This window comes from Helianthus annuus, chromosome 3 (genome assembly GCF_002127325.2).
Source record: "Helianthus annuus cultivar XRQ/B chromosome 3, HanXRQr2.0-SUNRISE, whole genome shotgun sequence".
Taxonomy (NCBI): domain Eukaryota; kingdom Viridiplantae; phylum Streptophyta; class Magnoliopsida; order Asterales; family Asteraceae; genus Helianthus; species Helianthus annuus.
The window spans coordinates 67870858-67887060 of NC_035435.2; the positions used below are offsets into that span (position 1 = coordinate 67870858).

Genomic DNA, 16203 nt, shown 5'->3' on the forward strand with positions numbered 1-16203 from the left:
CGAAAACCGACGCTTTTTACGCTTTTCGCCCTTTTACTAACCACTAACCCAACCACCCACCTTTAGCCCAAACCTAACCCTTCACCCAAAAAGTCCTCTTGATATTTACAAAGGTATAAAGTTAAAAAGGAGGAGGATTGATTGCTTGACAAGCCTATGGTAGGCGTAAGTTCCATGCCGCTCTCGAGTGATTCACTAAAAAAATACACCTTCGGCCGAGTGTTGAGTGATTTCTCCTGTGAGGTATGTGAACTTGTATATAAATGAAATTTTAAAAAAGGCATGTTATGCCCAAATAAGTAATTTATCCTATGAAACGTTCTAAATAAATCATAACGAATAGGATTGTAAATAAATAAAAATAAAGCCCAAAAAATCTTGGATTCCCGACACTCTATGACAAGCCAAAAACCTTCTCTTCTACCCATTCCATTTGGGAGTGTAAGCCACATTTAAAGAGTTTTGCTTGAGGACAAGCAAAAGTTCAAGTGTGGGGGTATTTGATGTGTGTAAAATGCAACATATAAATTACATCAAATAAGGCATAAAACTAACCCTTTTTAAGTACTAATGTTGGAAAAAGAGTGTTTTTGTCTTCCTTTTGTATTTTCAGGATGAAATGAGCTTAAATTCACAAAAGAAGCAAAAAGACAGCTAATTCTAACATAAATACAAGAAAAGGAATAAAAGTAGACTGCCCGAACCCTCAACGGCATCCTCCCAAGCAAAGAAGAGAAAACAGAAGCCTGAACACGCCCCGTGCTCAGCCAGCACGGGGCCGTGCCCAAGAAGCAGCAGAAAAGACAAACCTGTAGAAGCTTCTATTGCCCACCACGGGGCCGTGTCCAGTGAGCACGGGGGCGTGGCGAAAGTACAGCAGGCGCATTAATTGTAATTGCGAATTACAATTAATGAAGAGAGAGAGTGTCAGACGGGCACGGGGGCGTGTCCAACGGACATGGGGCCGTGCCCAGCCTTCTGTTCAGCCTATAAATAGGAGTGCTTGGTTTCATTCCAACTCATCCCTTGGCACACCACCTCTCTCACACTTCATCCACCACCCACCACCACCATAACACCATCATCCACCACCATCATCCATTGTCCATCGTAGAGTGTGTGAGTCGTCTCGGGATCCAAGATTGATAGTAAGAGTTCTTGACAATCAAGGCCATGTTTGCCTAAGTCTCTTACATCACTTGGTGAAGACAAGTGTTTAGTATAATACTTTTTATTTTTAATCTTTTGCACTTTTTATTTGGTTTTGTATTAATGACTTTAATAACTAGTTTCTTATGTTGAAGGTGATCTTTCCTTATCGTTTGTCCGTGGTGTCTTGGCATTATTTTACTGTCTATATAAAATAAAAGATTTTCACCATTCATATCTCCACGGTCTATATGGAGATATGTTGGCTACCTGGTCGGGGGTTAACAGAACGGTTTGGTAAGGGTCTTGCCCTTGTTCAGCGTTTAGAGGTCCTGCAAGGGACCTGGGTCAAATTTAGTAGGATCTCCTTCAATGCCCATAGGTATTGGATGGCGGGGATCCAAACTCTTTGACCCCCTCATAAGTTAACTACTATTAATACTATAACTCGGCTATTTAGGACTGTATCCCTGCTGACTCAGACTACTTAACCGAGGGTAACGTCACCGCCAAAAGCGGGGCCTACCACAATTTGCGTTAATAACTTAATTCATTATCTTCCAATAATCCAGCCCTTTAGGATTGTATCCTTGCTGACTCAAACTACTGGGTTGAGGGTAACGTCGCCTTCAAAAGAGGGGCCTACTACAATAACTAAGATAATCTCTTAAACAAGTGCGAAAATAATCAAAGGTTATACTAATACACGAGTCGGATCCAAGTGATTCATCTTGTCTATCTGTTTTTATTTTATTTTTATTTTTCAGCATTTAGTTAGTTTTTATTTTCTTAGTTTAAAAACATTTTTCTAACTTTTTGATTTGATTAGACGTTGAGGATAAACCGGTATTAAAAGCTCTTGTGTCCTTGGACGACCTCGGTATCTTACCAACACTATACTACGTCCACGATGGGTGCACTTGCCCATATGTGTGTTTAGTGTTGGTAAATATCGTGTTTCATAAATTTAAAACTTGGCTAAAGGTGTAAAAAGGGCTTAATTATATATTAAAAATATATTACACTACACACGCATCACTCATCAAGGACAATCACAATCTCGTAAGGCTCGTGACAAGGTGAAGAAAAGCTCCAATCAGGGAGAAAAGACGAAGAATGGTGCTCAGAGCAACAAGACTTTTGCAAACAGCAAATACAAGCACCCAAATTCATCTTCGTCTAAGAGTAATGTGCAGTCACATCCAAAGCAAAAAAGGACCGGTTTGTCCTTCAGGACCTGCTAGAGCAAATCAAGCTACTCAAAATGTCTTTCCGATGAAAAGACAAACTTGCTACAACTGTGGCATTGCGGGTCATATTGCTAGAAACTGCACAAGGCGTCCCTACGTACCCTACTATATGCAAAATCAGAGGGTTACATCAAAGGATAACAATCATTCCAAGCCAATGAAGGTATCTTCACCTAAGGCAATGAAGAATGTGAATCCCAAGGTTAAACCTTCTGATGGGGATTGGAATGCTGCTAAAAACAAACGCACGGCTGTTCAGGAACAAAAACGTGTTTCTAAAACTAACAAACCTGAAACAGCTAAAGTTGCTCAACCGAAGGCAACAAACGCGTTTGCTAGACCGAAACAGTTTTGGAAACCCAAATCCAAAGCAGCAACGTCTCCAATCCTTGAAACGAAAGGGGACTTGTGTTTGAAGGAAGTGTCTTACTTTGATGCTTCAGGTAAACCCAGGACCACGATGGCCTGGGTACCTATGTCTTACTAATCTCCTTATTTTTCAGGAACAACTAAGGAGGAGCTATTGACAATCTCTGGAATGTTGATAGCGGTTGTTCCAGAGATAAAAACGGGTAACATTTCACTGTTGCAAAAAGTTCAAAATTTTTTTTTACAGATGATATGTTTCCTTTGGAGGAGATAAGAGAAGTAAGAAATGATCAGCAAAAGGTACCATTTAAATTCAGTACTTTGATTTGAATTTGATTAGTCTTCAATCTGATGACAGAACGGTTAAGCAAAAATATTTTTCTCTCTTTTTCTTAGTTTATGATTTTGTATATAAAGTGTCCTTTCTCTAGTAAATGGTAAATTTGCACAAAAATACAAGATTTATGCACAAATTTAGGGGGGGAGAGGAACATATAGATAGATATAGAGTTTAGGAGGAGAAAACTCATAAAATACAAAAAGCGTTTGCTATAAATATGCATTGTTTTAGGGGGAGAAAATGAGAAAAATACAAAAACATTTGAAAAATGAAAAAGCCAAAAAGAAAGATTGCATGATATGGGAAGTGAAATAAATGTTCGTGTTAAAGGGTTTGACTAACACATGTAAGGTGCCATAGCTGAAAAGACTAGGATCTACTGCGATATGTCGATAGGCTTGATGCTCAACATGATAAAAGATACTAAGTGATATAAACATAGCGAACTATGTACCATGTGGGGTAACATACCAACGGCGTATGATTTTATGGTCTTAAATCTTGCGTTGATAGATAGCCAACATCTGAGGTTTCGGGTCTTTATATTGTTGAATCATTCGGGGATATCTTGGCTGTATTTCTGTTCAGGAAATAAATGTGTGCATGACCCCAGGAAAGAAAGTCACCTGGAATTAGCTCATATCTATTTGAATGTGTGTATGTTGTCCGATACACACAATTTTGATCTGATTCTGAAATCTTCTCTGAAAAATTCGTGTACCTCCTCTGCTGCATCCAGATATATGCTGACCTGGAGGTGCTAGGCAACGACAGCTTCTGCTGCATCCAGATACATGCTGACCTAGCTGTACGTTGTCGAGCTATAGATCTAATACACCCGAAAGAGGCCCTCAAGTGCCCAAAAGAAACCCCAAGAAACCTATATCAAATTGAGAAAAACTCATTTGATTTGTATATTATACCATCTCTGCAAAAGATCTATTCTGTTCTCTTCTCAACCTATTCCCAGTTAAGATTTCAGAAATCTGGATTGGACTTGTGAAATATGTGGTAGGGAAGATACTTGCATGATAGAGTGTGTTGTTTATATTTCCGGGATTTGATTAGTATTTATCTGGGTGTTCATTGTTAAGAAATCAAAACATGATAAAACAGATTATATGCAGACCTAGACACAGTCAGGATATCTTAAAGGATGACATCAGTATACTCACCTGTTACGATGAATCGTTGTGCTTACCTTGATCGCGGGGGTATGCCTTGGAATGGGACACACGGGTATAATAGTATAATATTACCTTAAGCATATCACGAAGTTGAAAAATTGAAAGTTGAGCGTTAAAGTTTAAGTGGACAAATATATTGGCAATCGCATAGACCAGTTTGATTAGGCTCGTATTGAAAAGTGCTCCTTAGTCTGCCTGAGAACGAATTTTGATTCCATTGCAATTGTAATTGTATATTATGGTAGTTGTTTATATTTTGAGTTCTTATTTGTTTCTTGCTCTTAAAATTAAAAAAAATAAAATCATATAGACCATAAAATACAAAAATAGTGTCTTGTTTTTCTATAAAATCAAAAATCCAAAAATACAGTGTTTATTTGTTTTTCTTAAAATTAAAAATATAACCGTTCTTGAAGATTTGCTGATCATCAAAAGTTGAAAGAATTTAAATTGTGAAATTCAAGTACAAGTACTTGGATGTACCTAGTGTTCATATGGTACTCTCTCTATTGCATAAGAAATGTTTGCTTTTGAGTTTGTGAGCATGTGCAGAACTTGATTTCAATCAAGAACAGGGGTTGATGAAGACTGAAATGATGTTAGTTGCTGAAGAAGCCTAAAGCATCACAACAACAAGATGTACCTGAGTTAGAAGAACCGGATACGAGACGCCGTCTGACAATGAAAGTGCATTTGAAGAAGTACCGTGAACCTGCTTGAAAGACAAAGATTGAAGAAGAAAAGAGCTGCTGAGAATCCTCCTCTCACATTCTTTTTGACAAGATTTTCAAGAAAATGCTGATCGTGATCCTGATATGAAGCTAACCACAAAATCTGAAGAAAGAGACCCAGTGCTGAGAGTTCAGAAGTCAAGAACTTCCACAACATCTGCAGCATAGCGTCAACCATAGATTTCGTTGAAGACGTTGCTGAACTCATGTTATGAAGACAATTTGATGGCATCAGTCTAGGGGGAGATTGTTAGGTCCTAAAGTGTGAGACTGACGCATCAAATTAATACAACGGGCTATGGTTACGAACTGGGATTTACCGGGTTAGTTAGTATTAGGTTGTGGACCTTTATAGGTCACTTGGGCCAAGCTTTAGGCCATGTGGGCCAAGCAGGCCCAAGGGGAGCCCATGTAGTGAAGTGGGCTTGTCTATGTATATAAACAAGTTTTTAACTTGTTTTAGGGTTTGAACCTCATTGTTACAATTTCTCTAGAGAGGGAGGCGATTGATTGGTAGTCGTGAGCACTTGTACTAGACGGTTTTGCTAATTCATAGTAATAGAATCGTGTGCAAGTGTTTAAAGGTGATTCGGTATTGTGTTCTTCATATTTTATATTTTTTGGTCCTTCTTGAATCTCACCAAGTTTGGATTCCGCACAAACTTGGTGATTGTTTGATATCATTGAAAGATCCGGTTAACAGGACTTACAGTGTCAATAATATGACCCCCACAATAATTGTCATATTTTCTTATTCACTCTAGATGTTTATTACACATATTTCATTGCAAAACCACCCCAAAAATAAAGTGGTTAATATATTAATTTAGAGTAAATTACTGTTTTGGGTTTAGCCACTTTAACTCATTCAGCTCAAAAAAATCTTTTAACATATCAGACCCCGAGGTTGCATTTTATAACAGTTTTGGCTCCTAACACTAACATTGTTACTTTTTTTACAGTTAAGTGTAAGGGTAGTTAGGTAATTATATACTTTAGGGGTTGTTTTTGATAATTACAAAATTTTGTTAATGTTTAAGAGATTATTAATGCAATTACTCAAGTTTTTTTATTATTTCTTATTTTCACGATTATTATTTAAAAATTATGTTTTATATATACAAATAAATATCTATTTTCATTAAGCGTTTGTTTTTTCATAAACGTCATTTTTAAAATCATTTGTTTTTTAACCTTTTTTTTAAATCGTCCATCGTTTTTGTAAAATTATTCATTTTTAAACCGATTGTTTATTAAAATCATTCTTTTAAAGTTGTTTGTCTTTTCAAGTTTTTTTACGCGATTCATTTTATACCGTTCTTTTAAAAATCAGTTTTTTAAGTTTTTTAAACGTAGATTAAAAAAAGGACGTTTATAAAAAAACAAAACCTTAAAAAAATAAGATAAAAAGTGTAAGGTACTAAAAAACGCATGAATTTAATAAACGAAAGGTAAAAAAAATAACAAATTTTTGAATAAACAAACGGTGCAAAGAAATGGAAGATTTGAAGAAAAAAAACATTTTAAAAAAAGTTTGAAAAATGAACGATCTTTTGCAAAAATTTTATTAGAATGTTTTTTTTTCAAATCTTACATTTCTTTTGTTTTTATACACGTCGTTTTGTAAAATTTGAAAAATGAACGACTTACAAAAGTGACTTGTTTAAAAATGTTTAAAAATAAATGATTTTAAAAAGAATGGTATACAACGAATTGTTTAAAAAAACTTTAAAAGACAAACGACTTTTGAAAAGAACGATTTAAAAAAAACAAATGTTTTAAAAAGGAACAATTTTTAAAAACGATAGATGGTTTAAACAAAATGTAAAAAACAAATTATTTTTTAAAACGAGTTTTTTAAAAACAAACGGTTAATGAAATACATATTTATTTGTATATTAAACGTATTTTGTTAAATAATAATCGTGAAAATAACGAAATAATAAAAAAAAAACTTGAGTTATTGCATTAATAATCTCTTAAATATTAATGTATATATGTGTGGGCCATTGGGGGGTAAAAGTGAAAATGCACTAATTTTAACGTTGTTTTACTAATATCGTGAAAATAACGTTAAAAGCTGAGGACGGTTAATCATGCATCATGTGGTGGCGTTGATAGCTGAAAGACAAAAGGGTACATGCACTAATCGGTCTTTGTCCTGATTGCTGAGTGTTATGTGCCTTATGTCCAAGGCTTGATGCTAAACTACTATCGAGCCGGGGGTATCACTGGAAGCAGTCTCTCTGTTCCTACGGGGTAGAGGTAAGGTTGTCTACATCTTAGCATCCTTAGACCCTACCTTTGCTTTGCTATTGGTGTGATTTACTGAGTATGGTGATGATGATGAGGAGAATGAATCTCTTAAATATTAAATGACCTAATGACCCTTACACTTAACTGCAAAAATGTAACAAAGTTAGTGTTTGAGGTCAAAATCTTTATAGAATGCAACCTCGGGGTCTGATATGTTAAAATATTTCTTTTTAGGCTGAAATGATTAAACTGGCTAAATCACAGGGGTCAAAACAGTAATTTACTATATTAATTTATATATACACACACTAAGTTTTAAATTATTCATAAACTTATCCCGTTCATTAAGCCATCATGGCCGGTGAATTGGTATAAGTCTTTAAATAATTTATGATGTAATCCGGTTTTTTAAACATAGGAATCAATAACACAGCTAAGAGGCTGTTTGGCAACTTCTGAATGGTTAAGTGCTGAACCAATAAGAGGTCTGAACCATTAAATGTTGAACCAGTAAGAGGTCTAAATCATTAAAAGCCAGTATAATGCTTAACCGGTAAAAGGCAAATGTCTAACCAATTCAGATAAGAGGTTTTAACCATTCATACTCAGTATAATGCTTAACCATTGAGAGGCAATGTCTTAATCATTCAGACATACGCTCGCGAAACAAACAGTCTCAACCATTAAATGCTGAACCAGTAAGAGGTCTAAACCACTAAGAGTCTCATTAAAAGCTAAACAAACAGCCCCTAAGTTCAATGAACAATTCATTATGGAAACATCGTCTTCGAGTGATCTATAAGTCAACATAAAATTGTTGTGTTACCTCGGGCTTCAAGAATAACTCAAGGGCCAAACTATCTACACACTTGGTGTGTAGATAGTCACCCTTTGCAGTGTCGAACTGTGGCCAAAACACGGCGTTTTGGTCTGGTTAACCAGACAAAGACTGACGGATGTCTGATGGGTCTGTTGACCGGACCAAAACGTCGAGCTTTGGCCGTGTTTTGGTCCTGTCAACCAGAGCGGGTGTCAGTCTTTTGTCTGGTTGATAGGACCAAAACACGGCCAAAGCTCAGCGTTTTGGTCCGGTCAACAGACCCGTCAGTCTTTGTCTGGTTAACCGGACCAAAACGCCGCGTTTTGACCACAGTTCGACACTGCATGGTGTGCATATAAGGACAAAAATCACCTTTTTTGATGTGTAAATAGGCAAAATGGTGTGTAGATAGGTACACTCTAACTCAAAACAGACCCTACTAAAAGAATATTTACAGCCTGTAATAGCAGTATAGATGCTAGACTTGTGATCTCAATAGCAACATATAACAAGCAATCCAACCAACGTAAACCATAAACGATGCACAATCTACAACAAAATACAAGTGCAAAACCCATCACAACAATCCGTTTAACCGTCCAAAAACAATCAAACAACAAATAGACCGTGGTAACGATCAAATAACTTGCATAGACACCATAAAACCTCAATAGGTCCATGAACATAGGACAGCCATCAAACATACAAATATCAAAAGATGGTTTATGACTCATTGGGCTGATGACCATGGACCCGCACGCGATATATGCACGTATGTGTCGGGCTTCCATGATTTGACATCAACTCTAGCCTGATTGTATCAATAACAATTGAGTCTTCGCCTTTCGGGTCCAACACATTAAATGTTTGCGCAACACTCTTTTCAAGGTCGTATGTGAACTCTGTCAGCAAATGCTCCTTTTGTGTATCTTCCTCGTTCTGTAACCATCCCCAAACTTTGCAGTGTTTAGGAGCACTTGATATGTCAAATGCCACACTCTGTTCATGACAACATAGAACCACAAAGGTTAATGTGTGTTTAAAAAAGCTTTATCCTAGCAGTAGAGGGTAAAATTGTTCAGAATTTCCAATAAGATTAAGATAACCACAAGTCCACAAAAAGTAATCTAGTAATCACAGCTAGAGGTGCCAATCTCGACCCATGAATTGGTATGAATGACACATAAAACATTACTGGTGGCCTCCAAATACATAATCTTGTCAATAAACTAGGGTCCAAATTTCAAATGCAACTACAGTTAAAACTGAATAAGTAAAATAGAAAATTTAGGATTTCGTATATCCACATTGATAATGAGATCAAGTTGCAAATTTCAGATTGTTTAGTTTTGCAAGATAAAAACAGTTTAATGCTATTTTGTCAATGAACTTACAACACAACTTAAGAAAAAACAGAGTGTGCACTCATAAAGCAAATATTTTTTAACTTTCAAGTTCTTACATGTGGCTGCTATATAACTATTACCATCTTTAATTTATGAGAAGATTTTTAATACTTTCAGGAAAAAAAAAAAACTAGTACATTTTCAAAATCAAGTTTCTTGGTTTAAAAAAGCGCGAGGCGCTCCGAAGCGTTTTGGTTCCAAAAGCTTTAAGCGAAGCTTCAAGCGCGAAGTAAGAGCTTCACGTATACAAAGCGCTCAAAATAAAAAAAAAATATTGTACACATCAATATGACTTATTCTACTTGTTAATCAATAATAAACACAAAAACATGATTAAAAACACACTTAACACATAAACATAGTTAAAACATAAATTAAAGTCGAAACACACTTAAAACATAAACATAAAAATAGTCTTTAATCAATAATCATCATAATCGCATGAGAGGAGGAAGGGAGCGGCTGAATATGTTATAAAAGATAGCTAACGTTCTTTTTTTAGGGTAAAGAAGTAGCGGTCTCATTTAAACCCTATTTAAAGACTATTGGGCCTAAATAAATGACCCAAATGTGACCTGATTGGGCTGAAGCGTCGCCTCAAACCAAGGTCACTTCGCGCTTAAAGCTCGCCTCAAAACGCTTCACGTGTTGTGACGCCTCAGAGCAAAAAAAGCGACATTCCCAGCGCTTCAGCGCCTCACGCTTTAAGCTTGCTTAAAGCGCGCTTTTTTAAACCAAGTCAAGTTTATATGTAACAAACAGACTACAAAGTTATTCCAGGCTCTAACTTTGGGTTAAATTACAAACGTACCAGAAAGTGTGCTAAGGATTTATTCAACATCAAAGAACAAAAAAAAGAAAAAATAAATCACATTAATTTTATCAGTATGTTAAAAAACACAATCAGAAGAATCTGAGCTCCCCGATTAGATTTAGAACCCTAGAAGCAAAGCTTCAAATTAAAACCAGATGGATAGATTGGAAGAGCTTCAGACCACTAAACTAATATGTATTGGGTCTTCTTCTATAAAATCTAGCATGTTTTGGGGAGAAACTCAAACTATACAGTGATATGTGACTGAGGCATAAGTCATAAGATCAATATTATTTTGATGATACAAAAATTTATATCATGGAACCATGTCCCTTACTCGTCTTGTCATTTTACTCTATGAAGCAAGTGTATGGTTAACACTTAGCACACTGATATATAGAGTGCTACACAATGTAGCTGTTCAAGTGCAGCAAGACACTTACCGGACTACTGGGTAACCTTCATCTTGTACCCTAATTGTTTTAGTAAGAAACATTTTTATTAATTTCAATTCTTGCATGTTTTTTTTTCATAAAAGGTTTGGCACATTTTTATTACATCAAATTCTTGTTTCAGGGATTCCAATAACTCAAAAACATAAAAATCAAACAGAGCACTTCAAAAACTAGAATCTTTCAAATATTGTAACAAACATTGTTATTAAAGGCGCAAGGCGCACTCAGGGCGATTTGTTGGGCCCGGGGTTTTATTTGCGCCTAGGCGCTCGCTTTAATAACTATGACATGAACCATAGTTATTAATGGCGCGAGGCGCACTCAGAGCGATTTGTTGGGCCCGGGGCTTTATTTGCGCCTAGGCGCGCCTGGGCGCTCGCTTGAATAACTATGGTAATAAAAACATCAAATTTATGCACACGGCATACCCACCACTTAAATGCTCAGGTTATCCTCCCCTCTAGTCTTTATCCTCTTATCCATACATACTCAAATTCTCTGGTTGCTACTGTTGTATGCCTTGTTACTTCCTTTAAGATTTTTTCTCGACATTTCTAAACTTGTTGTTAATTTTTCAATTGATAAGTGTTTTGATAGATTATTTTATATGCACTTAAATACATAGATGATGTTTGTAAGATAAGTTACTGATCTATTTGATTTAAAACATATATTAGCAACCTTGAAAAAGCTATACGGCTATACCCACATTCAATCATAGTTATCAAAGTCGCTAGGCGCACTCAAGGCGCATATGCCTCGCCTAGGGCCTAGGCGCAAAGCGCAAAATAAGCGTGGGCCCGAGAAAAAAAAACGCACTTAAATGAATATATATATATATTTATATATATAATGTTACATAGTTATATTAGTTTTATAGATATTGTTAATCTCCAAATCTATTTTTAAAACTGATATAATTAGATATTAAAATCATCTAACTAGCATCCAACAATTTAAAACCTTTAAGATAATTAGTGAAAATAGCGAATTTAAAACCAACAAAAAAAAAATTAGTGTAAAAGAAACTCTTAACCGAGTAGCTGTGTCCTAACCATAGTCACATGGTTCGCGGTACGCTCCGGTACGGGAACGTGGTACAGGATCGCAATTCGCTAGGTCCCTAAAATCCGGTACAAAGGGGGGTTGGCTCATTTCGGATCATTTCGGTACGATGTACCATATCATGCGGTACGATGTACCAATTATACTAAGTGCTATTATTTTGGATCATATTTCATAAGTAACTTCAAACTTCAAATTTCAAAATAGATTACATAACTAAGTGCTATTACTGTATAAGTTTAAGTATAAAATGTAAAGTAGTGAAGATAGAGAGGGTTAAATTTTAAAATACACAAACTAATTTTACGCTTTTTATATAAACTTTACAAGTTTTAGTGATTAATGTGAACTAGTGAAAGATAGAGGGGCTAAAAGTTAAAACACCTAAACTTATTATATTAAAACCCTAAAAGGCTTAAAACGCAGCCGCTGCTATTTCTGGTTTCCATCTTCAGGTTTGGTTCGTTCCAACGTATTTGTATACAGGTTCCGAATTCAAGCAAATCGCGATCCTGATAGCACGTAATACGATTGAATTGATGTTTTGAGAACGCCAATTTTAACTTCGAAATCGCGATCCGGGTCGATCCGGGATCGCGAACGTACCGCGATTGGGATCGTTCGAACTGGATCGGAGATCGTGGCTCAACTAGCGAATTATATGACTATGGTCCTAACTTATATAAATAGATAATATATTATATGCCTTCATTTTGCAATCTAGTATGCCTGAAAAAAAAAAAACCTATGACATAATTCATTTAAAATTAAACACAATTCATTTAAAAGATGATAAAACAAATATAGAAAACCTTCAGCTATGCACTTTCTGCAACCCAGTCACTGTTTGTCCTAGTTTGTGATAAGTCACTGTTCACATATTAATATTAGACAAAGAACAGTAGCTACTTTTTACCAAGACACATGAATAAACACTATTTAAAAAGTCTGCCTTTTTATTTTCCTGTCTACCCCACCCCGTTCCATCTCTCTTCTTCCTCTCACTATCTCCTTCACTAACCTGCTACTCTAGCCTCCGGCAATCTGCAACATCACATAATTTATCCACCAGAGTAAATCTACTTCTTTCACTACCAGAAGTTAGCCGGAATGTGCAGAACTTTCGCCAAAATCTCGCCGGAATCTGAGAATCTCACCGGAAATGTGCCTGAACCATTGCTTGGAGAAAAGCGCAATTGATGCGCCTCGCCTGGAAATTGCGCCTAGGCGCACAAGGCGCTCGCTTTTGACAACTATGCATTCAATACACTTGGTAAATGACAATGTTCAATATGTGCAAAGTGTTATGTATGACATGCCAAGACAAATTGTTGTTAGTTAGGTTCTGTTTTATATATATATATATATATATATATATATATATATATATATATATATATATATATATATATATATATACACACATACATACCCTGGTTGGGATGGGTAGGCCCACCACTTCACTTTCACTTAGGCCCGGGCCAAGTCAGTGGGGGGACCCTGTCGGGCTCCTTCCCCCCAAAAAAAGAAACTGTACGTTAGAGTTTCCCTTCATACGGCTCGAATCATTCTTAGATGCCCCGAGAGGCATCCTTTCCTTGTTTGTTGGGTTGGTTCACGCGTGCGCAAACGCGCACCGGCCGCAACAGCAGGAAACTATGACCAATAGAGTCAGACACTTAGCTACATCCGCACGCAAAAGGAATGTGGTTCTGGTTGAGGCTTTATTTTCCTTATTAGTAAAAGGGGCTAGGGATGTTCGCGGAGTCCGTGCCTTCCGTACCACCGAAAGGTCGTTCTTGAGCGGATTCCGCTCCTAAACATAAGGGATAAGAGTCTTGGGGCTGGGCCTACCATACCAAAAGGGTCTTAGAAAAAGAACCCGACCACCTATTTCATTCGACGTTCCGCGGCAAGGGCCCGACCGATTCGACCGACTTTTGCTTTTGGATAACAAGAAGGCGAGCTTCTCTGCTATATATATATACATACACAAACATATAATATAACACCAGCAACAAAACTAATGATGAACTATGAAGGCAGCCAAGGTTTAAAAGAACGGAAACGAGTTTCAAGGCGTTTTCCCTTCGCCTCACTAGGCGTAAGCCTCGAGGCGAAACAAGGCGTAAGGCCGAGGCGGTATTAATAAATAAATATAAAAATTATATATATTATAAAAATAATATTACTAACTAATTTCATCATCAGATTCATCAAAATCATCAAAAACATACATAAAAAGACATGAAATGCTTGAAATCGACACAAAAAGTCAAAAACATCAAAAACAACTATGAAAATCCCATGAGGCGCAGCCTTCCTTAGCGCCTCAGCCCCTCTGAGGCGCATATGCAGTAAAAACCCCATAAGGCGCGCCTCAGACTCGTTTTTTGGCCGTTTCGCCTCGAGGCGCGCCTTGAGGCGCACGCCTCAAGCGTTTTTTAAAACCCTGAAGGCAGCTACTTTTTATTGACTAACCTTAAGACTGATCTATCCGTAATATGTACAAATACACTAGTTCCTTTTGGTTTTATATCCTATTATACCCTATCTCATTTGGAAGATAATTCCTTTAATACTTATGTACTAACATCGGCATCTAAAAACTCAAACCCTATATGTCTATAACATAATTGAGTCAACACATACCCACAACGAAAAGGGAAAAACAAACCTTGGAAACATGTTCAAGAGTTATAGCCTCGGGAACAATGGCTGTCCTAAGCTTAACATCAACAAACCCAGTATCTCCTTTCAGAGGAAAACATTCACCGGGCTGGCCAAAACTCGGTTGCAGCACCTTCATAGCATCACTTCGCACGTTCCCAGAAAACCAACCCATAACCCTGCTCGCACTATACGCCTCCGAATGCCTCAACACCTTCGCACCACCCGATGCCACTGCATAATCAACCCTACCAAGCCCATCTGCAGCATGTTTCCCAATCTCCTTCTCAACAATCTCCCTAGCAAAAGCCCGAATTTCATCCAACCTCAACTCACCAACATCATCAACACCCCTAAACTCCTCCACAAACTTATCAAACTCATCTCTCGACAACCACTCCGCTCCAGTTACCGCCTTCTCCACGCTTCCAACCCGTCCATCAAATTCACTAAACCTGTTATTCACCATAACCCGTTCATCGTCAATCCGCTTACTTAACTCAGTTCTCAACCCCTTAACCTCATTCTCAATCTTCCTATCCACAACATCAACCTGAACCTGCATCATTTTAGTTGTGGTTTTCAAAAACGCCTCCACTTCCGCAATCCGCCTTTCGTACTCCAAACCCAACACAGAATCAGATCCACCGGATCCAATACCTCCCTGATTAAACCCTAACCTACGAACCATCTGAATCAGAACCAACAGTATAGCCAAAAGGCCTAAATTCTTTACAATTACGCTCACAGCAGTCTTCCAAGGCGGGCGAGAAGGCGAGGGACCGGTTGCTTTTTTAATGACGGTCCGTTTTCGTAATTTGGTGGTTGAATTTGTTGGTATAGGGTTTTTGGTTTGAACAGATCTTTCGAGAAGAGTGTCTACTTGTTTGGTTGAGTGTGTGAGATCTTTGGCTCTGCTGGTGGTGTCGCCGGTGGCCGGAGAAATGTCGAGTTCGTCGTTTCCGGTGGCATCTAGGGCGGATTTTTTGTCGCTGGTGAGTGTGGGTCTGCGTAAGGAAGGGCCGGGACGGTTTGCGGTGATTGAGACGGTGGACGATGACATCTAGGGTTTGAAGGGGGGAACTGAGAATTTGAACACTGGATTGTTTGGGGGGAATTGGGAATTTGGTTCAAGTTTTCGATGTAGAGAGAGAGAGAGTCAGATCGAGAGAAGACCAAAACCTAAAGGGTAATGGAAAGAGCGGTTTCACGTTCAAATACACACACCAATCAACTTGCAACCTGGAATAGTAATAAGGGTGACATAAATGTTTATATCACTTACGGTGGTGGGTATCGTTTCGGGGAGTAACTCGGGGAGTCACATTTACCGATCCGTGAATGGATGCCGGCGATGATTTCGGTGAGCGGTGAGTGTGAGGACGGTGACTACTCACTGATGCGGGAAGAGAAGGGGTAGAGGAGAGAGAGGTGGTTAATAGTGGGCCGCACCCTTTTTAAACCAATCACTTTTTTTTAAATCGTTTACCACTCTCTATGTGTTTGACCATTTGCCAGTGATTCAGTGTAAAATGGTAGTAGAATAGGAACTTGACATGGCCTGATATTATTGGCTAGATAATAACTCAATCACCCTAATAGTGATTGACCACTCCCTCCACCCAATATCACTAATATCAACCAAAAAATAGAATTATAAATCGAGCTAAAAAGAGTTATTGATTTTGAAT

General features: G+C 37.5%; 1 protein-coding gene across 1 annotated transcript; it reads right to left on the minus strand.

The window, feature by feature from the left end:
- Positions 1-8608: 8608 nt before the first annotated feature.
- LOC110929485 (SUN domain-containing protein 1) lies at positions 8609-15760 on the minus strand. Its single transcript, XM_022172644.2, has 2 exons — positions 14520-15760; positions 8609-9101 (listed from the first exon to the last, which is right to left on the minus strand). The coding sequence occupies exons 1-2, from the start codon at positions 15573-15575 to the stop codon at positions 8826-8828; spliced, it is 1332 nt and encodes a 443-aa protein (XP_022028336.1). The 5' UTR covers positions 15576-15760; the 3' UTR covers positions 8609-8825.
- Between the last annotated feature and the right edge of the window lie 443 nt (positions 15761-16203).